Source organism: Oncorhynchus gorbuscha, linkage group LG22, assembly GCF_021184085.1.
Source record: "Oncorhynchus gorbuscha isolate QuinsamMale2020 ecotype Even-year linkage group LG22, OgorEven_v1.0, whole genome shotgun sequence".
Classification (NCBI taxonomy): Eukaryota; Metazoa; Chordata; class Actinopteri; order Salmoniformes; family Salmonidae; genus Oncorhynchus; species Oncorhynchus gorbuscha.
The window spans coordinates 32,850,913-32,875,250 of NC_060194.1; the positions used below are offsets into that span (position 1 = coordinate 32,850,913).

Consider the following 24,338-nt stretch of genomic DNA (forward strand, 5'->3'; position numbering starts at 1 on the left):
CACTGATGTTACACCCAAACCTGTTGAGCCACCCACTGATGTTACACCCAACCCTGTTGAGCCACCCACTGTTGTTACACCCAAACCTGTTGAGCCACCCACTGATGTTACACCCAAACCTGTTGAGCCACCCACTGATCTTACACCCAACCCTGTTGAGCCACCCACTGATCTTACACCCAACCCTGTTGAGACACCCACTGATCTTACACCCAACACTGTTGAGCCATCCACCGATCTTACACCTAACCCTGTTGAGCCACTCACTGATCTTACACCCATCACTGTTGAGCCAACCACTGATCTTACATCCAACCCTGTTGAGCCACTCACTGATCTTACACCCAACCCTGTTGAGCCAACCACTGATCTTACATCCAACCCTGTTGAGCCACCCACTGATCATACACCCAACCCTGTTGAGCCACCCACTGATCTTACACCCAACCCTGTTGAGCCACCCACTGATCTTACACCCAACCCTGTTGAGCCACCCACTGATCTTACACCCAACCCTGTTGAGCCACCCACTGATTTTACACCCATCACTGTTGATCTTTTGAAACACCCACCCACTCTCAGACACACTCCAAGTATGCAGTTACCCACCCATACTGCGATTTTGAGGGAAATTGGATGAATCATGCACCTTCCTATAGAGATTAGGTATATACACAATTACACTGATTGGCCCAAGAGGGGCGGTATAGTAATCAACTGAAAACTTTGAACAAGTATATCTCCTGGACCGTTTGAGCTACAGTCATGACATTTTGTACATAGGCCTATATGCAGCCTCGCATGAGCAACACGTTTCCCATTAGGGCCTATAAGCTGCACCCATTCTGTTTTTATTTTTTATTTCCAGCAGGGGAAAAAGACTAGAGTTTTTACTCGCCGTCATTAATCCGCGCAACATAAATTTGAATAATTGTCACTAATTGGCCTGGAGGGGACAACGACAGTGACGACAACAGTGACAACGACAGTGACGACGACATGTTTACTGCTGCCTTACACAACATATCTCATGTATTGATACTTTTATGCAATGATGTCATGTGTGACTGTAGACAGTGTTGGTGATATATGCTTACTAACTAGTATTAACTAGTAACCCTTTATAAAGGCCTACAGCAGTGGAGGCTCCTCAGAGGAGGAAGGGGAGGACCATCCTCCTCAGTGAATTTCACAAAAATGTAAATAGTGAAACATTAAAAAAAGTGATCCTTTTGATAAAACTATAATACGTCTATTCACGTCACCAAATAATTGACTAAAACACAGTGTTTTGCAATGAAGGTCTACAGTAGCCTCAACAACACCCCAGCGTAGTGTAACAGATGTGAAATGGCTAGCTAGTTAGCGATGGTGCGCGCTAAATAGCGTTTCAATCAGTGACGTCACTTGCTCTGAGACCTTGAAGTAGTGTTTCCCCTTGCTCTGCAAGAGCCGCGGCTTTTGTGGAGTGATGGGTAACGATGCTTCGAGGGTGACTGTTTTTGATGTGTGCAGAGGGTCCTTGGTTTGCGCCCGGGTATGGGCGAGGGGACGGTCTAAAGTTATACAGTTACAGTAGCACCATGGTGTAGCCGGAGGACAGCTAGTTTCCGTCCTCCTCTGGGTACATTGACTTCAATACAAAAACTAGGAGGCTCATGGTTCTCACCCCCTTCCATACACTTACACAGGAATTATGACAACTTCTGGAGGGCGTCCTCCAACCTATCAGAGCTCTTGCAGCATGAACTGATATGTTGTCCACCCAATCAAAGAATCAGATAATTAATCTAGTACTGAAAGCATAAGCTACAGCTAGCTAGCACTGCAGTGCTTAAAATGTGGTGACTAATTGACTTAAAGAGAGAGAAAGACAATAGTTGAACAGTTTTGAACAAATTCATGTAAGTAAAAATGAAGGAAAAGCAGCGAATTCAGATAACTAGTTTAGCCCACTCAAACACCCAGCCCAAACAGAGAGGGGTGCTATGTTAGCTAGCTGGTTATGACTATCCAACACAGGAACTCTTCCAAGTCAAGGTAAGCTTTTAGTTGTATTAATTTCTTGTATTAATTTCAGCAAGAACTGTAGTCCACAAGTGAAGGGAAAATGTGAGGGGACGAGAGCACGTAGATACGAGAAGGAATTTATACCAGGGGCGCAACTTTCACTGGGGATGGTGGGGTGATGTCCCCCCCACACATTCTGAAATTGCTTTTTTGTCCCCCCTAGTTTTATCATTGCAATGTGACACAAAAAGCGGCAACTGTGTACTTGCGGTCGCCTCCGAGTTATCAGGTACACTGTTTGGAGTGTTTAGATGGCTGGATTTAGGAGCATGCAGAGCGGGCTGACAGGCAGTGTAAAGGCAAAGCTTCTGGAAGGCTGACTGGACCAGCACTGGAGAGTTGAGCATGGTTCAGTGTGTATGTGTTGCCTAATCATAGGCCTATTTAGGAAATACATTTCCTTGGAAAGATAACTGCCTCGTGCTTCTCTGCCCATGCATAGGATATAGCCTGCTCTATTTAACTGAGACCACACGCGCACCTGATCTCAGAGGTATAGCTACTGAACTGGAAACAGCAAGAATTATGACAGCGACACTTGCTACGTTTTGCATAGTCCTATAGGAAATAGCTTACCTTTTGGGAGGACGATTTGCAGACAGAGACAAATAAATGGGTAATCGATACTGACTGAAAATGAAAACATTCAATGCTTGCTCACCATAGTAGCCTAACCGATGTGCGCATCGTGCCTTCAATGATGATACAAATTTTTTATTGCACTTTGATTCATGTTGGTTGAGCACTTCTTTCCATTATCAAAATGTATTTACAGACACTGCAGTAAACTACAGTCTAATCATATTGAAGTTAATTTCATAATTAATTTAACTGCCACTTGATTCTCTGCCCATGTAAGTAGCCTAATCTATTTTAATGAGGCCACACATACTAGGTGCACTTGAACTCTCATGCCCAACTAGGAGAGGTAGGCTACTAATGTTCAAGCAGCAAATTCTGAGTGTGTGAATAATGTGAAAAAAGATGTGCTTTTAAGACAATAGGTAGGCTAACATACACAGAGCAGAAAGAGGACGGTTTCCAAATAGTTTGTGGGACAACTGCCCACTTCAGCCCACAGCATGAAAAATGCAGACCGCGCTGCAATGATCTCTGTGGGTCTGAAGGCATCCTACAGAATCCAGCCCTCTAGTGCAGTCAGTACACAACACTATGCTCATCATGTCTTAGCAGGATCAGATGGTGACAGTGCTCCCAGCAGGGTCAGACAGCCAGGGAGCTCAAGTGAATTTAGCAGTATATTAATAATATCGGTGAATGATACAAAGATTCCATCTTGAATTGATGGGTAGACCTAAAGTAGCTACAGGACAGCAGCTTTAAAGCTGCAGTCTGAGATCTAGGAATAATGGTCATTTCAATTATTGAACCATTGATTATATCCTTGGAAAATATAATGTATGTACACCAAGGTAATTCTTTGTCATGCCTCATTTTAGGAGGATCAGATGGTGACAGGGGTCTCAGCAGAGTCAGGCAGCCAGGGAAGACCAGTCTTTGACAGAGGTGAGGGGATTTTTTGCAGATACAACGCTTTATTCTCTCTGTGCAGCAAACACTGGATGAGCCAGATGCTATTTTAAGGCAGTCTGACAAACCTCCAAAGTTTCCAAACTGTATCAAGGGTTGATAGAGGCTTTTACCGATGACACAAAACATGTCAAACAAAAATGTGAGGAAGACCTGGCAGAAGCTATTGATGATGATGAATAGATACAGATATGTTTTAATGCCCAGTCATGTTCATATCATCTCAGACATAAACTACTGCAGTTTAAGACCATCCATAAAACATACTATATGCCAGTGAAACTGAATTACATGCACTCAGAAGTGTCATTCCTCTGCTGGAGGTGTAAAACACAAAAGCAGGCATATTTTCATATGGTATTGTCTTGTGAAGGCTGGCTGAATTCTGGCAAAGAGTATGTTGTTTTAGCTCAGCATATCTACAGATTCAACCTTCTCCCTGTTTTTGTTTTCTTGGAAATGTTGATACTGGAGACTGTTATCGGACGAAACTGTGTAACCAAGCATTTATAGCAGCAAAGAAATAAATTGCCATTAATTGGAAGGTTGGTTATCCTCCTACAATGTCATGTTATGTATCACTAGATTTGATTTATTACAAGATTAAGGGTATACTGGGCAACTTTCATAAGGTCTGGACTAAAGGAGTCTGTATTGAAAACATGCCCACGTCAGGGGAGATACCTATTTAGGCAATCCCTAGCAGCTGGGCTGCTCAGTGCTGGCCCTGGGGGTCTGCCATCCTGTGGGTTGGCACTCTGGCCTAGGCCTAGCACACGCAAAACAAAAAATGTCTGTTTCACTAAGATCCTAAAGCTGAGTGGGGTGCGTTGGGTTGGGGTACTGCAGGGTGGTGGACCCCTAGGGACAGGACTGGGTGAACCAGCTATATTGTGTGCAAGTAAAAAGAGCTCTACAGTACAACTAGTCATTTGAGATTAATTATATGGAGGATTTGCTGTTTCTGTGTGTTAATGTATATTTGAGGTGCATGTGTTTATTTTGATGTGTTTTTTTTCCAAACCTTACCGTTGGGAATGAAAACATTTTAAGATGTGAACTGGGAAGGAAATTGTGTTGGGAGAGAGGTGAGTTACTGACTAGACTGGTGGAGGTCGGTGTGCAGGCGGCTCGGTCTGGCTGGTCGATCTGGCTGGTCGGTCTGGCTGGTCGGGCTGGCTGGTCGGTCTGGCTGGTCGGGCTGGCTGGTCAGTCTGGCTAGTCGGTCTGGCTGATTGGTCTCGCTGGTCGGTCTGGCTGAAATTTGATACAGAGGATGTCTTAATAAAGACAATCAAAAGTCTGTATTTTTTCAAGAGTTGTTCATTTGTTAGGCTACTGGTTAAAGGTGCAACACAATATGTATTATTGAATTACCTTTGATCTAGTTCAGTCTTATTAATCACTTAAACATATTTAATAATGATCTCTTTGTCACGTTCTGACCATAGTTCTTGTGTGTTTTTCTTGTTTTAGTGTTGGTCAGGACGTGACCTGGGTGGGCATTCTATGTTGTGTGTCTAGTTTGTCTATTTCTATGTTTGACCTGATATGGTTCTCAATCAGAGGCAGGTGTTAGTCATTGTCTCTGATTGGGAACCATATTTAGGTAGCCTGTTTTGTGTTGGGTGGTTGTTTCCTGTTTTTGTTTTCTGCACCATTTAGGACTGTTTTGGTTTTGCCACGTTTATTGTTTTGTATTCTGTTCATGTTTAGTTTCTCTTATTAAAGAACCATGAACTTTAACCACGCTGCATTTTGGTTCTCCTCTCCTTCCCAGGAAGAAAGCCTTTACGCTCTTAACTAGCTTGATGACTGTGGAAATGTTTGCTGACTTCTTGTTCTAAATAAAGACAGCATATTGAATTGTATGAAAATGCATGAAATTAGCTTTAGAGGCCCAAAGAAATTCTGGGGGAGGACACACAGGTTATGCCCCCCACACTTCCAAAACCAAAGTGGTGCCCATGATTTATACAATAAGCAAAATGATCATGCTGTTTGTATGTGGCTGCCATGAAAGTGAACTGTGTTTGTGTTTGATCAGGGGTGTATTCATTCTGACGATTCTGTTGAAAAACATTTCTTAAACAGAAGAAAACGGAACGAAATGGGGATAAACATACCTGAATTTGTCCAATAGAAACTCTTGTTTGCAACTGTTAGACTAATGATTACACCCTTGATCAGCTAGATGAAGGCAGGAGATTGCAAGGTGGTATTGAATGTGTCATTGTCTGTCACCTAATTTTCCTCTGGACCTGTGCATCTATGTTGTATACTTTCATTCATAGGATAGGATGATGGGTGTAGGGAAAATGTTAATATCATGTAGTAGCCCAAACCTATCGATGTTACATTGAGCTGGGTGAATGGAATATGAATGACAGTCATCCAATATGCTGTAATAGAAATAAGCCATGTTCATTAAAAAAACTCCCTTATCTTAAAAGTTACCGACAGCCACTGGCCTACAGAGGCTGACTGGGCACCATTTGCCCGACATCTCTGCGAAAGTCATCAACTAAAATAACCGTGCCCATTCATGCCAAGGCAGAAGGGAAAGCCCCATGTTAAAGTGGGAGGTTTTAGTAGTTTCCAGCAAAGGCCTCGAGGGGGACTCTCAAACTACCACATCTGTAGCTGTGTGAGAGAGGAATCAACATATCACAAGGACAAGTTTGGGGGAGATGCAAAGAACTAGATAAAACGTTGAGTACTGCGGACAAAGATAAACAAGTAGGTCGATTATAGTTAGAGTGGAAATTGAGCGTTAAAACGTTGGGATGCCAAATCATTGATGCAACCCGTCGCACCCCTTTCTTTAATTAAGTTAATCTTTTGAAGCAAGCTACGTTGAATATGTATATTTTCGACATAGGATGCAAGTGATAATAATATTTTTGACACCTTATTTTGCATTTGGAAGCATTTTTCCTATATGTGTAGTCTAGTCGGCTCTTGAAATTTGTTGACAAATACCTACTTGAAGAATCAGGCAAAAGTCATAGAGGGCAAAACGGGCTTTTTGGACGGGTGTCGTGGAAATGGCACTCTGGATAGAGGCGTTTGCCCAACTGCTGTTTCTTGTGTTGGCATGGGACTCGAGCGCACAAGGAGCGGCACCACAAGATATAAAACACGAGGTGAGTGGTCAAAGAACAAATAACAACGGGAGATGTTGCCTTATTGAAAATGTATGCATATGCATGCATGTATGACTGTCACTTTGAAAAAAGTTTTGTCAAATGGCATATATTATTATTAAATATATGCAACAAATATGCATTATTTAAACTATTTGCATTATGATGATTTAATCTGTTATAAAGCAATAGTCCCTACTGTTAAAAAAGTGGAAATAATTTCCCAAGTCTGGGATGCCAAACTGTAGGTAAAACTACGCCTGTGACTATGTCGAGTGCAGCTACGACCGGAAGATACTTTTCGTAGTAGGTTAGGGTAGCATTTTAGCTAACCTTAAACCTTTTCCTAAACTTTATCTAATTATCCTAACCTGCTGCCTAAATTATCCTCCCCTGTTACGAAAAAGTCACTTCCGATCGAAGTTGTATTGCACATATTCATAACCTAGCGGGACGGCTTACTTCCAATGTCATTTACACAAAATGTACAGTCATTACCAACTACATTGAAATTCAATCATAAAAATGTACAGATAAATATAATTTAGTGGTGTAGGTAAAGACAAAAATATTGTGTTCTTATTTACTTGGTTTCAGATACATCAAACATTTGACAAATATAATTCCGTTTGAACTGTTCTGGGAAGAATTCTTTGGAAATAACTTGTCTGACATGTTTATTGTTACGCCTCTTGTCCCACAAACACCAGCCACCTATGTATACGTATGGTAGGCAAGGAGATACATCAGAATATAATATTATCCCTTTCATGATTGTACAATTTCAAAAGCTTAATAATAATAATAATATATGGTTTACTTAGATTGCGGTCGAGGATATCCAAGATTGCAGTTTACAGTAAAACTGGGTGGATGTGGAATTGATCTGACCTCAGCCAAAGGAAGCAGGCCACAATGGTGATCGCTTGCATGACAACAGGAATTCTGAGGCTGCAAAATAAGATGAGATGAGAAAAGAAAAAGACAAGAAGGCGGCAAATGGGAGAAATACCATGGTCTCTGTATTGTGGTCAGGTACAGAGGCACTTTCTGAAAGGAGAGGGGATTTAGAATTGCGCTATAGTTGCAGTATAGAATCCAAGTTCAAAGAGATGCAGAGATAATTGTTGACATCTGTCCTGAGTTAGGGTTGAACTGGGGGAGGGGAGTTTTAAGGGCTGCCTCTGAGGATATGATAGTCTGGTGTTCAGCAGTGGAGGAGGACTCGCCTGTTTCGACGACAGGAAGTTACCATGATGTTAAACCCTTATGCACCCCACCCTCTGCCATTTAGGACAATGCAGTCAGCTAGATCATGTCCCAGGAAGCTCTGACTTCATCACTGCCCTTTTGATGTTTTTAAGATGACTGCTGGTGCATTAACTGTAATCTTAGCGTAATGTAGGTGCCTGGATTGTATTTCCAGCTGTGCAAATGTAAAGAATAATTGAACTACACTTGACCTAGATTAGACTGCCAATTTAGCAGAAAGCAGGCTACTAGGTGAGGGAACTGAAGCACTGATAGTGTTTGTTTGTCATTTAGACAGACTGCTTTTTGCTGCTTCTCCTTTACATGCTTTGGGGTAAATCACCAACAAACCACATAATACTACTGGTAAAATGAGTCCCTCAAACAGACTCTTACAATGCTTGGCCATCATTTTGCACCAGAACACTCACTAGCTTACACATTAGGTATTGAGAGATTGATAATACCCTAAATGAACGGAAAATCAAGACCAGCAGTTTGGACTGGGCTCAAAGCAGCTGTGTGAAGACCATAGTACCAGTCATGGAAGGTAGGCAGGTGTGTCATATCCTGTGGCCTCTGGGAGAGATAGGAAGTGGGCATGGGATTTCCTCTTTTCTTGAATTAGTCTCACTGCAGCCAGACCATGACAACACATACAGTGACTGACACAGAGATGGAGGGGGGAGGGGGAGAAAGGGAGGAGTGTTAGTCAGTACAAAGAGGGAACCAGTCTCAAGGAAATGTGAATGAGTGGGAGATGACTAAATGCCAAAGGAAGGAGAGAGAGAAAAAGAGGGAAGGGGTACTACCCACATGAAAAGGAACCGAAAATAAGTCATTGTGATGATGCAATTTGGGAACAAAGTGGTTTAGGTTTATGAATGATGTAATTAGGCAATACACAGTATGACAGGATGTTACTCATAGGCCACATACACTTAGTAGACATCTGCAAGCAGCACTGCTGGGTAGTAACATGGCAACGACTCTACATCCCAGTTTCCTGACCACACAACCTGACCAGGAAATACTCAGGGTCTTAGTTATAACCTTCTCATAATGATAACGTAATTAAGTATATTAGACTGACCTTCTTGTTTTCCTTTTGAGAAGAGGATTCTCTTTTATTAAGATATGCAGACAAATTGGCTAATGCTCAAATGACTTTGGCATCAGTGGGATGTTTTAAAAATGTTACTTCTTATACAGTTGAAGTCGGAAGTTTCCATACAATTTAGCCAAATACATTTAAACTCCGTTTTTCACAGTTCCTGAAATGTAATCCTCATAAAAATTCACTGTCTTAGGTCAGTTAGGATCACCACTTTATTTTAAGAATGTGAAATGTCAGAATAATTGTATAGAGAATTATTTATTTCAGCTTTTCATCACATTCCCAGTGGGTCAGAAGTGTACATACACTCAATTAGTATTTGGTAGCATTGCCTTTAAGTGGTTTAACTTGAGTCAAACGTTTCGTGTAGCCTTCCACAAGCTTCCCACAATAAGTTGGGTGAATTTTGGCCCATTCCTCCTGACAGAGCTGGTGTAACTGAGTCAGGTTTGTAGGCATCCTTGCTCGCACACGCTTTTTCAGTTCTGCCCACAAATGTTCTATAGGATTGAGGTCAGGGCTTTGTGATGGCCACTCCAATACCTTGACTTTGTTGTCCTTAAGCCATTTTGCCACAACCTTGGAAGTATGCTTGGGGTCCTTTTGGAAGACCCATTTGCGACCAAGCTTTAACTTCCTGACTGATGTCTTGAGATGTTGCTTCAATATATCCACATAATTTTCCTACCTCATGATGTCATCTATTTTGTAAAGTGCACCAGTCCCTCCTGCAGCAAAGCACCCCCACAACATGATGCAGCCACCCCCGTGCTTCACGGTTGGGATGGTGTTCTTGGGCTTGCAAGCATCCCCCTTTTTCCTCCAAACATAACGATGGTCAGAGGACATTTCTCCTCAAAATATGATCTTTGTTCCCATGTGCAGTTGCAATCCGTAGTCTGGCTTTTTTATGGTGGTTTTAGGTTGTGGACTGGTAGGACTGGTTTTACTGTGGGTATAGATACTTTTGTACCTGTTTCCTCCAGCATCTTAACAAGGTCCTTTGCTGTTGTTCTGGGATTGATTTGCACTTTTTGCACCAAAGTAAGTTCATCTCTAGGAGACATAGCGCGTCTCCTTCCTGAGCGGTATGACGGCTGCGTGGTCCCATGGTGTTTATACTTGCGCACTATTGTATGTACAGATGAGAGTGGTACCTTCAGGCGTTTGGAAATTGCTCCCAAGGATGAACCAGACTTGTGGAGGTCTACAATTTATTTTCTGAGGTCTTGGCTGATTTCTTTTGATTTTCCCATGATGTCAAAGAAGGAGGCCCTGAGTTTGAAGGTAGGCCTTGGAATACATCCACAGGTTCACCTCTAATTGACTCAAATGATGTCAATTAGCCTATCAGAAGCTTCTAAGCCATGACATAATTTTCTGAATTTTCCAAGCTGTTTAAAGGCACAGTCAACTTAGTGTATGTAAACTTCTGACCCACTGGAATTGTGATACAGTGAATTATAAGTGAAATAATCTGTCTGTAAACAATTGTTTAAAAAATTACTTGTGTCATAAACAAAGTATATGTCCTAACTGACTGGTTTGGCTGGTCGGTCTGGCTGGTCGGTCTGTCTGGCTGGTCGGTCTGGCTGGTCGGTCTGGCTGGTCGGGCTGGCTGGTCAGTCTGGCTAGTCGGTCTGGCTGATTGGTCTCGCTGGTCGGTCTGGCTGAAATTTGATACAGAGGATGTCTTAATAAAGACAATCAAAAGTCTGTATTTTTTCAAGAGTTGTTCATTTGTTAGGCTACTGGTTAAAGGTGCAACACAATATGTATTATTGAATGACCTTTGATCTAGTTCAGTCTTATTAATCACTTAAACATATTTAATAATGATCTCTTTGTCACGTTCTGACCATAGTTCTTGTGTGTTTTTCTTGTTTTAGTGTTGGTCAGGACGTGACCTGGGTGGGCATTCTATGTTGTGTGTCTAGTTTGTCTATTTCTATGTTTGACCTGATATGGTTCTCAATCAGAGGCAGGTGTTAGTCATTGTCTCTGATTGGGAACCATATTTAGGTAGCCTGTTTTGTGTTGGGTGGTTGTTTCCTGTTTTTGTTTTCTGCACCATTTAGGACTGTTTTGGTTTTGCCACGTTTATTGTTTTGTATTCTGTTCATGTTTAGTTTCTCTTATTAAAGAACCATGAACTTTAACCACGCTGCACTTTGGTTCTCCTCTCCTTCCCAGGAAGAAAGAAAATTACTTGTGTCATAAACAAAGTATATGTCCTAACTGACTTGCCAAAACTATAGTTAGTTTACAATACATTTTTGGAGTGGTTGAAAAACGAGTTTTAATGACTCCAACTTTAGTGTATGTAAACTTCTGACTTCAACTGTATATATGCCATTTAGCAGACAATTTTATCGTAAGGAACTTACAATCATTTTACATATTGGGGGTGGTGGGAATTGAAACCACTACCGCTGACGTTACAAGTGTCATGCTCTATCAACTGAGCTGCTTCTTTTGCTCAGTCTTGTTGATGCTGGCTAGAGGACTGTTTGCATAGACAGCTGGAATCCCATACACACTATGTGCATGTAGAGACGAGTCAGAGGTCAGGTAGGTTTATCAGTAATAGCCACATATAATATTTATGACGATAATGTTGTAACACCACCCAGACACATTTATGTTTATTGATTCTTATGATATACACTACATTACCAAAAGTATGTGGACACCTGCTCGTCGAACATCTCATTACAAAATCATGGGCATTAATATGGCGATGGTCTGGCTTGCAGTCGGCGTTCCAATTCATCCCAAAGGTGTTCGATGGGGTTCGGGTCAGGGCTAGAATGTCATTGTATGCTGTATCGTTAAGAGTCCAATGTGACAAGTTTTATACCACTTCAGCCGATGCTTGGCATTGCGCATGGTGATCTTAGGCTGCTCGATCATGGCAACACATTTCATGAAGCTCCCGACAAACAGTTCTTGTGCTAACGTTGCTTCCAGAGGCAGTTTGGAAATCGGTAGTGAGTGTTGTAACTGAGGACAGACTATTTTTTTTACGCTCTACGCACTTCAGCACTCGGCAGTCCCGTTCTGTGAGCTTGTGTGGCTTACCACTTCGCAGCTGAGCAGTTGTTGCTCCTAGATGTTTGCACTTCACAATAACAGCACTTACAGTTGACTGGGGCAGCTCTAGCAGAGCAGAAATTTGACAAACTGACTTGTTGGAAAGGTGGCATCCTATGACGGTGCCACGTAAAAAATCACTGAGCTCTTCAGTAAGGCCATTCTACTGCCAATGTTTGTCTATGGAGATTGCATGGCTGCGTGCTCGATTTTATACACCTGTCAGCAATGGGTGTGGCTGAAATAGCCGAATCCACAAATTTGAAGGGGTGTCCACATATTTTGACCATGTAGTGTATGTGTGTGTTGTGATTTGTAATACTGTGTGCTGTGGCTCCGAAGCCAAGTGTCTTGTATGGGCCAGATCATTGTGTATCTAGCTATAAGCTATGAGGCTTCTTTCTCATGCTCTGTTGTTGTGTTTGTTGGAAGTCATTGTGACACATTAAGTGGATCAGTAATCTGGAGAACCGAGCCAAATTTCATGTAAGTCTTTTTAAGGTCAGGGAAGTCATATCCTTGCCTCTAAAAAGCCTAGGGCTATTCATTTATTACTTTGTTCATGGAAAATGTCTATATACTAGGTCTTACTCACTCAACTAGCTAAAGCAAATAAAGGGACCACTATAACTGCCCACTGCCCACTCACTCTCTAGGCTTCAGTGATCAAAACGACAAGAGTTAGGAGTAGTATACCCTTAAAGACTGTTCTTTGTGGACCCACCAATGGGACCATGGATGGGAGGAGTGGGACTCACTAGGCATATCATTGAAACAAGTATTCAGTGTTGATCAATGGCTCTCTCGCTCATACATCCATTTTAAATACAGTTTAACAACAACACACACTATGAAAGACCTATATAGAAGACTAGAATGAAAGGTATAGTGGCCTCAGAAAGAGCAGCTGTGGCCTTATGTCAAGCATAGAATTGAATCTTGTCCTGAAACAAACTATTCCTCTAAGACATGTCCTCACACCTCCATTATATTTCTATTATCATAATCCATTAATTACACGCTTCACCATCCCTCTTTTTCATGATGAAAGACCTCTTTCACATATTAAGTCTTAACACAGAGAGCAGGGTCTCCCCGAGAGAGATTAGTCCCCTCCATTCCATGCACGCCTACGTGTCTAGAGAATTTTGAGTAATCAATATGACAGATATTGACACATTCACATTGCACACTCTTGCCTGCATCTAGCTGATCTAGGGTGTAATCATTAGTCAAACAGTTGCAAATGAGAAATTATGGTATGTTTATCCCTGTTTTGTTCTGTTTGCTTCTGTTTAAGAAAAACGTTTTTCAACAGAATTAGCGGAATTAATACACCCCTGATCACACAGCATGATCACTTTGCTCGTTGTATATATAATTCCTTCTCGCAACTATCTATGTGCGCTCCTCCTCTCCCCTTTTCCCTTTTGCTTGTGGACTTCAGTGCAGAACACATCAGCTGTCTGTGACCAGGCGAGAACCTTTCCAAGCCAAACCTTCATATCGTGACCGCTGACTGCTACACACATCCTACAGCATTGTCACGTCATAGTCTAGAGCGTCATAGTCTAGAGCTACTAGAACTAACACGTTAGTAAACCTGCTACAATCAAGCAGTTCAGTCAATGCAGTTTAGCTGTTACACCAGCGGGCCACTGTCGTAATCAATTAATAAAGCCAAAAGCTTACCCTGACTTGGAAAAGTTCTAGTTTTGCATAGTCATAGGCAGCTAACCAACATAGCATCCCTCTCTGTTTGAGCCGGGTGTTTGAGTAAGCTAAACTAGCTAGCTGCATTTGCTAGCTAAGTGAATGTTGAAAAAACTACAACCTAATATAGCTCTCTCTCTGAAAAAATATATACGTTGAAATATAGTTAGCTCTCTCTCTCTTGTCTCTCCTTCATTTTTAAATAAATACATTTGTTCAAAACTATTCAACTGTTGTCTTTCTCTAAGTCAACAACTGTCCACATTTTATGCACTGCAGTGCTAGCTAGCTGTAGCTTATGCTTTCAGTACTGGATTAATTCTCTGGTCCTTTGATTGGGTGGACAACATGTCAGTTCATGCTGCAAGAACTCTGATAGGTTGGAGGACGTCCTCCGGATGTTTAAATCCAATTTTATTGTTCACATACACATATTTAGCAGATGTTATTGGTCACATACACATATTTAGCAGATGTTATTGGTCTCATACATGTATTTAGCAGATGTTATTGGTCACATACACGTATTTAGCAGATGTTATTGGTCACATACACGTATTTAGCAGAAGTTATTGGTCACATACACGTATTTAGCAGATGTTATTGGTCACATACACATACAGTGCCTTGCGAAAGTATTCGGCCCCCTTGAACTTTGCGACCTTTTGCCACATTTCAGGCTTCAAACATAAAGAGATAAAACTGTATTTTTTTGTGAAGAATCAACAACAAGTGGGACACAATCATGAAGTGGAACGACATTTATTGGATATTTCAAACTTTTTTAACAAACCAAAAACTGAAAAATTGGGGGTGCAAAATTATTCAGCCCCCTTAAGTTAATACTTTGTAGCGCCACCTTTTGCTGCGATTACAGCTGTAAGTCGCTTGGGGTATGTCTCTATCAGTTTTGCACATCGAGAGACTGAATTTTTTTCCCATTCCTCCTTGCAAAACAGCTCGAGCTCAGTGAGGTTGGATGGAGAGCATTTGTGAACAGCAGTTTTCAGTTCTTTCCACAGATTCTCGATTGGATTCAGGTCTGGACTTTGACTTGGCCATTCTAACACCTGGATATGTTTATTTTTGAACCATTCCATTGTAGATTTTGCTTTATGTTTTGGATCATTGTCTTGTTGGAAGACAAATATCCGTCCCATCAGGTTTTCTTCCAGAATGGTCCTGTATTTGGCTCCATCCATCTTCCCATCAATTTTAACCATCTTCCCTTTCCCTGCTGAAGAAAAACAGGCCCAAACCATGATGCTGCCACCACCATGTTTGACAGTGGGGATGGTGTGTTCAGGGTGATGAGCTGTGTTGCTTTTACGCCAAACATAACGTTTTGCATTGTTGCCAAAAAGTTCAATTTTGGTTTCATCTGACCAGAGCACCTTCTTCCACATGTTTGGTGTGTCTCCCAGGTGGCTTGTGGCAAACTTTAAACGACACTTTTTATGGATATCTTTAAGAAATGGCTTTCTTCTTGCCACTCTTCCATAAAGGCCAGATTTGTGCAATATACGACTGATTGTTGTCCTATAGACAGAGTCTCCCACCTCAGCTGTAGATCTCTGCAGTTCATCCAGAGTGATCATGGGCCTCTTGGCTGCATCTCTGATCAGTCTTATCCTTGTATGAGCTGAAAGTTAAGAGGGACGGCCAGGTCTTGGTAGATTTGCAGTGGTCTGATACTCCTTCCATTTCAATTTTATCGCTTGCACATTGCTCCTTGGGATGTTTAAAGGTTGGGAAATCTTTTTGAATCCAAATCCATCTTTAAACTTCTTCACAACAGTATCTCGGACCTGCCTGGTGTGTTCCTTGTTCTTCATGATGCTCTCTGCGCTTCTAACGGACCTCTGAGACTATCACAGTGCAGGTGCATTTATACGGAGACTTGATTACACACAGGTGGATTGTATTTATCATCATTAGTCATTTAGGTCAACATTGGATCATTCAGAGATCCTCACTGAACTTCTGGAGAGAGTTTGCTGCACTGAAAGTAAAGGGGCTGAATAATTTTGCACGCCCAATTTTTCAGTTTTTGATTTGTTAAAAAAGTTTGAAATATCCAATAAATGTCGTTCCACTTCATGATTGTGTCCCACTTGTTGTTGATTCGTCACAAAAAAATACAGTTTTATATCTTTATCTTTGAAGCCTGAAATGTGGCAAAAGGTCGCAAAGTTCAAAGGGGCCGAATACTTTCGCAAGGCACTGTATTTAGCAGATGTTATTGGTCACATACACATATTTAGCAGATGTTATTGGTCACATACACATATTTAGCAGATGTTATTGCGGGGTAGCGAAATGCTTGTGGTCCTAGCTCCAACAGTGCAGTAGTATCTAACAATACACAAATCTAAAATTAAAATAATGGAATAAAGAAATATATAAATATTAGGACGAGCAATGTCGGAGTGGCATTGACTAGCATACAGTAGAATACAGTATATACATATGAAATTAGTAAAGCCGTATGTAAACATTATTAAAGTGACTAGTGTTCCATTATTAAAGTGGCCAGAGATTCCATCTCTATGTATATAGGGCAGCAGTCTCTAAGGTGCAGGGTTGAGTAGCCAGGTGGTAGCCGGCTTGTGATTGCTATTTAACAGTCGGTGGCCTTGAGATAGAAGCTGTATTTCAGTCTTTTGGTCCCAGCTTTGATGCACCTGTACTGACCTCTCCTTCTGGATGGTAGCGGGGCGAACAGGCGGTGGCTCGTGTGGTTGATGTCCTTGATTATCTTTTTGGCCTTCCTTTGACATTGGGTGCTGTAGTTGTCCTTGAGGGCAGGCAGTGTGCCCACGGTGATGCGTTGGGCAGACCGTACCACCCTCTGGAGAGCCCTGCGGTTGCGGGAGGTGCAGCTGCCGTACCAGGTGGTGCAGTTGCCATACCAGGCAGTGATACAACCCGACAGGATGCTCTTAATTGTGCATCTGTAAAAGTTTCTGAGGGTCTTAGGGGCCAAGCTGAATTTCAGCTTGTCAAGTTGTCATAATTACTGTATAAGTCTATGGAAGGTGGTGAGAACCATGAGCCTTCTAGGTTTTGTATTGAAGTCGATGTACCCAGAGGAGGACGGAAGCTATCTGTCCTCCGGCTATACCATGTTGCTACCCTACAGAGTGTTGCTGAGGCTACTGTAGACCTTCATTGCAAAACAGTGTGTTTTCATAAATTATTTGGTGATGTGAATATATTTTGTATTGTTCTAAAAATGAGAACTTGTTTAATGTTTCACAATTTTTATTTATATGAAATTCACTGAGGAGCTGAAATGGCATCATTACTATTTAATTAAAAGTGTTGTTATGTTCTTTATGTTCCTGGAACATGGACACCAACCTAACAGGAAGTTACATACACTATAGTAACGATGTACTGACTGTGCACAGGGTGTGGTTGTTCACAATAATTTACCCTCAGGCCTTTGGCTTTTCCATATTAGAAAAGAGAGGGAGAGGGGAAGGAGGAGTGGGGAGAGAAGAGGACAGAGAGACGGGTAGGGGGGAGAGGTTTTGACTTTGAGGTTTGGATGGGATCATAGAGAAATTCCCAGTAAAATGACTGACTGACTGACTGTGCTGTTTCAATAGAGACTGACATTAATGCAACTGAAGAGGTTAGTCTACTTTTGTGAAGAACTAAATAGCTGAAGGTCAAACACAATCAAACCAATTGTATTTAGAGTTGTGAAAAACACTTCCTGGCTGTGTGCTAGCTTATTGACAATGTTCAAGTCAGGATGTGTTCGGTAAAGAATATCAGAGAAGTATCAGCTTTCACTACCTCCAACTCCTGTTTGGGGGGGAGAGAAAGGGCAGAGCTGAAACTGTGTGGGAGAGGTTTGGGACCCAGCCACTGGTTCTGCTCCAAATAGACAGAGGGAGGCACCAGAGTTTAATAAGTTTCCAGGGGAAAGTAAGGTCAGATATATAATAATTTGGCACCTTCTCTAGTGCAGCCAGACACTGTAATCTTACAAGAACAAGCCTGGAAAGCGAGGCCACCCTAGACCTATAGGGATGTAAGGACACCCCTTACTGCAGAGGCCCGACTGGAATAAAACATTTCATAAACAATTATGACATATATCTGGAGCATGGTCTCAATCAAAAACGATACCTCTGTAAGTCCAATAGAGACCATGTTTGCCATGTACACACAAACACAATGAAAAAGACACCAGAGTACTATAGTTCGTAACTTACAATGTGGAAATATTTTACCAACAGAGTGTTTTCAGTTTCACTGTTCAGTCTTTGTCTACCAGGATTTTAAATTTTCCCTACAAGGGCTTTAGTGAAATCTGAGCTGTCTTTGTGGGTGCCATTTTGCCCTGGTTTGGTTTCAGTACATCAGAGTCCCATTGGGCTGGCTGGACACAGTCACTGAAGAGTAGTGTTGATGTTTGAATACTTTTATACTTACCCATTGGAATGACCAGCACCTGTTTGTGGACATTGTGCTTCTCCTGCAAGCCAAAACATATGAAAACCTAAATTAGAGCTTATTCGTTATTTATGTCATTGTGAAATGTATATCAACACCAGAGCCCACTCTGTCTTATTTGAAGACATTCAACAGATGTTGATTTATTCATAGTATATTAATTCTTCACGCATTTGAGACATGTTGTAACAGTACAACCTCCATGTTTCAGGTGTGGTTGCAGCAATATGGCTACCTGCCGCCAGGTGACCTGCGGACACATGCTGCCCGCTCCCCTTACTCCATCACCACGGCCATCACAGCCATGCAGAGATTCTACGGCCTGACCATCACCGGCTCTATCGACAATAACACTTTAGAGTGAGTCCCTTTCATGCTAAACTGTTGCAGGTTCAGTACCATATTACCCTATTTGTTAGAGTTTCTTCTGGTCAGGTCATGTGGCAAGGAAAACGCATGGTCTTACCTGTGTGAACTCACTGATTCAAAGTTAAATTAATCAATGACCTGTTTCCAAGATAGAGATTCTACTGGGCATTGTGTGACCGGTCCCTGAATTGTGTTTGCCAGGGCGATGAAGCGGCCGCGCTGTGGAGTTCCAGACAAGTTTGGCACTGTGCTGAAGAGCAACCTAAGAAAGAAGCGCTATGCTATCCAGGGCCTGAAATGGGACAAGACCGATCTCACCTATTGGTAGGTTAGCCCTCCAACTCTTAAGTGCATGTGTCGGTAAAAATTAAAAGAACCCCCACAACCCATATGGTGAAGTCATGTCAAGTCATACTGTAAATTCCCCTCATCTCAACCAGATTTTCAGAAATTCCCCAGTGACTTAATATACCAAGTAAAGTGTATCACCGTTTCCTCTCTTATTCCCCCTGTCTCCATCTTCCTCCTTTCACAAACTGTTCTCTTCTCTCTCTAATGGTGCCCCCTCTCTCCATCTCTCAGTATACAGAACTACACCCCTAAGGTGGGGGAATATGAGACCAATGAGGCTATTAGGAAGGCCTTCAAGGTGTGGGAGAATGTGACCCCTCTACGCTTCAGGGAGATCCCCTACAGTCACATACGGGACAGGGTGGTGGACATGGCAGACATCATGCTCTTCTTCGGTGAGGGTTTCCATGGTGATGCCAGTCCCTTCGATGGCGAGGGGGGCTTCTTGGCACACGCCTACTTCCCCGGTAACGGCATAGGGGGAGACACTCACTTTGACTCTGCAGAGCCCTGGACGGTCGGCAACAGTGATCTGTCAGGTGAGTGACCTTGAGTGTTTGGAAGAGGAACGTTATGACGGGAATTCATGTTTGAGTCCTGATGTCAGGAAAACCAGTTTAACCTGTTGGGAGTTATCATGCTCCCCGGGCAGTTGTGAGCAGCAGGCCATAAAACACACCATCAACAGGCCCCAACGTGTTTGTGTTTTGAACTTATCTCCAGGGCATGTTTGTGTGGGGGAGATGAATGCTCAACAGATTTTTTTTAGTTTTGATGGTGAGAGAGAGGCCTGCTATTTAAAACCATAGTAATAGGGTGTCAATACTTTAGATGTTTCTAGTCAGTTACATTTGAATGGTGCTTTTGCTATACATGCATAAGCTATTGTTATACAAGATTGAATTTCATGGGACAATTTAATGTGATGGTGATGACATGGTACCTTCTTTCTCAGATACTGTGTTATGGTATTGGCATGGTTCTGTTGGTCTTAGGCAATGATGTGTTCCTGGTGTCGGTACATGAGCTGGGTCATGCTCTTGGCCTGGAGCACTCCAACGACCCCTCTGCCATCATGGCTCCATTCTACCAGTGGATGGACACCGAGAACTTCCAGCTGCCTGAAGATGACCTCAGGGGAATACAGCAAATCTATGGTGAGCAAAGGCTAAGAGAAAATGCTTTATCATTCATTATCATTACTGATAGTTGTTTTACTGTATCTAGGCTGTAACTAGGGCCCAGAGTTCATTTTTATCAGATCACAAAAAAAGGGCCTATGTAATGATAGTAGTAAAGGATAACACTGGATTACATCTCCCGCTACCCTGCAGGGGGTAGATCAGGTGGTGGCCCTCGCCCTCCTCCACCTAACCCACGCTCCCCTCACCACCCACCCAAACCCACTCACACCCCATACAACCCTGGCTTTGGTCCTGACATCTGTGAGGGGCACTTTGACACCATCGCCATCCTCAGAGGAGAAATGTTTGTGTTCAAGGTACTTAATTACATATATGTATAGCTGAAATCAGCTTTGTTGTTGTGTGTATATACAGTGGGGCAAAAAAGTATTTAGTCAGCCACCAATTGTGCAAGTTCTCCTGCTTAAAAAGATGAGAGAGGCCTGTAATTTTCATCATAGGTACACTTCAACTATGACAGAATATCACATTGTATGATTTTTTATGAATTTATTTGCAAATTATGGTGGAGAATAACTATTTGGTCACCTACAAACAAGCAAGATTTCTGGCTCTCACAGACCTGTAACTTCTTCTTTAAGAGGCTCCTCTGTCCTCCACTCGTTACCTGTATTAATGGCACCTGTTTGAACTTGTTATCAGTATAAAAGACACCTGTCCACAACCTCAAACAGTCACACTCTAAACTCCACTATGGCCAAGACTAAAGAGCTGTCAAAGGACACCAGAAACAAAATTGTAGACCTGCACCAGGCTGGGAAGACTGAATCTGCAATAGGTAAGCAGCTTGGTTTGAAGAAATCAACTGTGGGAGCAATTATTAGGAAATGGAAGACATACAAGACCACTGATAATCTCCCTCGATCTGGGGCTCCATGCAAAATCTCACCCTGTGGGGTCAAAATGATCACAAGAACGGTGAGCAAAAATCCCAGAACCACATGGGGGGACCTAGTGAATGACCTGCAGAGGGCTGGGACCAAAGTAACAAAGCCTACCGTCAGTAACACACTACGCCGCCAGGGACTCAAATCCTGCGGTGCCAGACGTGTCCCCCTGCTTAAGCCAGTACATGTCCAGGCCCGTCTGAAGTTTGCTAGAGAGCATTTGGATGATCCAGAAGAAGATTGGGAGAATGTCATATGGTCAGATGAAGCCAAAATATAACTTTTTGGTAAAAACTCAACTTGTCGTGTTTGGAGGACAAAGAATGCTGAGTTGTATCCAAAGAACACCACATCTACTGTGAAGCATGGGGGTGGAAACATTATGCTTTGGGGCTGTTTTTCTGCAAAGGGACCAGGACGACTGATCCGTGTAAAGGAAAGAATGAATGGGGCCATATATCGTGAGATTTTGAGTGAAAACTTTCTTCCATCAGCAAGGGCATTGAAGTTGAAACATGGCTGGGTCTTTCAGCATGACAATGATCCCAAACACACCGCCCGGGCAACGAAGGAGTGGCTTCGTAAGAAGCATTTCAAGGTCCTGGAGTGGCCTAGCCAGTCTCCAGATCTCAACCCCATAGAAAATCTTTGGAGGGAATTGAAAGTCCGTGTTGCCCAGTAACAGCCCCAAAATATCACTGCTCTAGAGGAGATCTGCATGGAGGAATGGGCCAAAATACCAGCAACAGTGTGTGAAAACCTTGTGAAGACTTACAGAAAACATTTGACCTCTGTCATTGCCAACAAAGGTATTGAGATAAACTTTTGTTATTGACCAAATACTTATTTTCCACCATAATTTGCAAATAAATTAATTAACAATCCTACAATGTGATTTTCTGGATTTTTTCCCTCATTTTGTCTGTCATAGTTGAAGTGTACCTATGATGAAAATTATAGGCCTCTCTCATCTTTTTAAGTGGGAGAACTTGCACAATTGGTGGCTGACTAAATACTTTTTTTGCCCCACTGTACATGTATATTTAGTTTGTACAGGTATTAACCCTGTCTCTTTCTCTCCTTCAGGATAAGTGGTTCTGGAGAGTCCGTAACAACGCGGTTCTGGATGGGTACCCAATGCCAATAGGCCATTTCTGGAGGGGCCTGCCGTCAAACATCAATGCTGCTTATGAAAGGGATGATGGCAATTTTGTATTTTTCAAAGGTAAATTTGACTTTACTCTGTTAACATTACAACCCCTGTTAAGGTTCCGTCACAATATTTACATAGTCTACTATTCCCGTTAAATTAGATATCATTACTGAGGAAAACCACTCATTCAGATTCTCTCTCTGACTCCGGGTAGGAGACAGGCACTGGGTTTTCAAGGAGTCTCTTCTGGAGGATGGCTACCCCAAGCCTCTGAAGGAGATTGGAACTGGTCTACCCAAAGACAAAATAGACGCTGCTCTCTTCTACACCCCCACCGGCAAGACATACTTCTTCAGAGGACACAAGTCAGTCTTTTTGCATCTGATTGTCTCTGTGTCTTTGTTTAGGTCAACATTACATGACAGAGTGGAGTGGAGCGTACAAGACTAAAGAACGTTGAACACATATTTCTCTGTCATGAATTGCCCTATTTGGCCATAAGATGATAGCAAATTTCCCAAATAAGTGGTTCTGACTTTTGAAATGGAGAACTAAAACCAGCAATGTGAATCACAGAAATGCTACAATGATACTATTCACTCACTGAATATCAGTTATCCGGCTGAACTCAAGAGGCCAAGCTAAGAGAACCAGAACGTCTGTCTCCGGCAGGTTTTGTCTTTCAGTGGCTCACTTATATCTCATAACCCAGAGCACATCAGCTGAGCAACCACATCTTTGGAAGAGTAATAGGCCTGTAGGTGTGAGGTCAGCACAGACCAGAGGTTTGGAGACATGCGGATGCACTGACGTTGAACTGAAACATGTCTCTTTCTCCCCATGTTAGGTACTATCGATACAATGAGGACTCACGCTCTGTGGACCCTGAATACCCCAAACCCATCAGTGTGTGGCAGGGCGTCCCAGACAATATTAAAGCTGGCATCATGAGCAGAGACCAAGGTAACCATCCTGTGTGTTTTTGTGTATGTGCGTGTGGGTGCATGCACGCGTGCAATTGGTATTTTTTCTGTTTTAATCTAGAGGAAAAAAGTTATTCCAACTCTGGATTTATTTTGTTCATCTTTATCTCCACACTGTATTTGTCTCTCAGGACACACCTACTTCTACAAAGCCAATAAGTATTGGAAGTTCAACAACCAGAAGCTTCGTGTTGAGCCTGGATACCCCAAGTCTGCTCTTAAGGACTGGATGGGCTGTCCAGAGGAGGACCCCAAGACCGACGGAGGGAGAGGGGGTGGAGGACAAGACCGGGAAGACAGAAAGGAGGATAGAGACGAGACGGAGGTGATCATCATCGAGGAGGAGGGAGGATCTGGCGGAGGGGCGAGCGTGGTGGCGGCGGTGGTGGTTCCCCTCATGCTGCTGGCGTGTGTGATCCTCACTCTGGGGGCACTGCTGTTCTTCCGCAGGTACGGTACCCCACGCCGTCTCCTCTACTGTCAACGCTCACTACTGGACAAGGTGTAGAGGGGAGGAGAGGGAGAGAGAAGGAACGAGAGGAGGTTGAAGAGTTGAGAGGGACTGTATAGGAGAGAAAAGAGCAAACAGAGGGAAATGCAAGTGGAGATGAGGGAGAAAAATGAGAGAACTAAAGTCAAAGGGATCTGTAGACTGAGCGAAGGTTAGCCAGAGCAAGATATATTTGTTAGCTGTAGCTTAGATATTCCTTACTGGGGCCAACTTAAATATGGAATAGATTCCTTTTGCTCTTTCACTCCCACTCTATTTCTCCCCCCTCTTCTGTTCTCTCATTGTGGTTGTTGACGCCAGCTTATCGCTGTTTGTTTAGCCTTTTTAAATTTGGTTTTTCAGTTGCTGTTGTCAGTGTTTGTGTCCTGGTAAATTTCAGCTTTATTTGAACATAATTATGTGCAGTGCCTCCATCCATCCATTCCAGCACCTATTGTGTTAAAGAATTACAACCAGCGTCATGTGATG

General features: G+C 42.6%; 1 protein-coding gene across 1 annotated transcript; it reads left to right on the plus strand.

Moving 5' to 3' along the window:
- Window positions 1-6,237: 6,237 nt before the first annotated feature.
- Window positions 6,238-24,125, plus strand: LOC124009973 (matrix metalloproteinase-14-like). The gene is made up of 10 exons (XM_046322243.1): window positions 6,238-6,767; window positions 18,623-18,771; window positions 18,982-19,104; window positions 19,363-19,670; window positions 20,127-20,288; window positions 20,466-20,632; window positions 22,310-22,448; window positions 22,591-22,741; window positions 23,224-23,339; window positions 23,491-24,125. Exons 1-10 carry the CDS (start codon window positions 6,669-6,671, stop codon window positions 23,865-23,867), a joined length of 1,791 nt encoding a protein of 596 aa, XP_046178199.1. The 5' UTR covers window positions 6,238-6,668; the 3' UTR covers window positions 23,868-24,125.
- The last annotated feature ends 213 nt before the right edge of the window (window positions 24,126-24,338 follow it).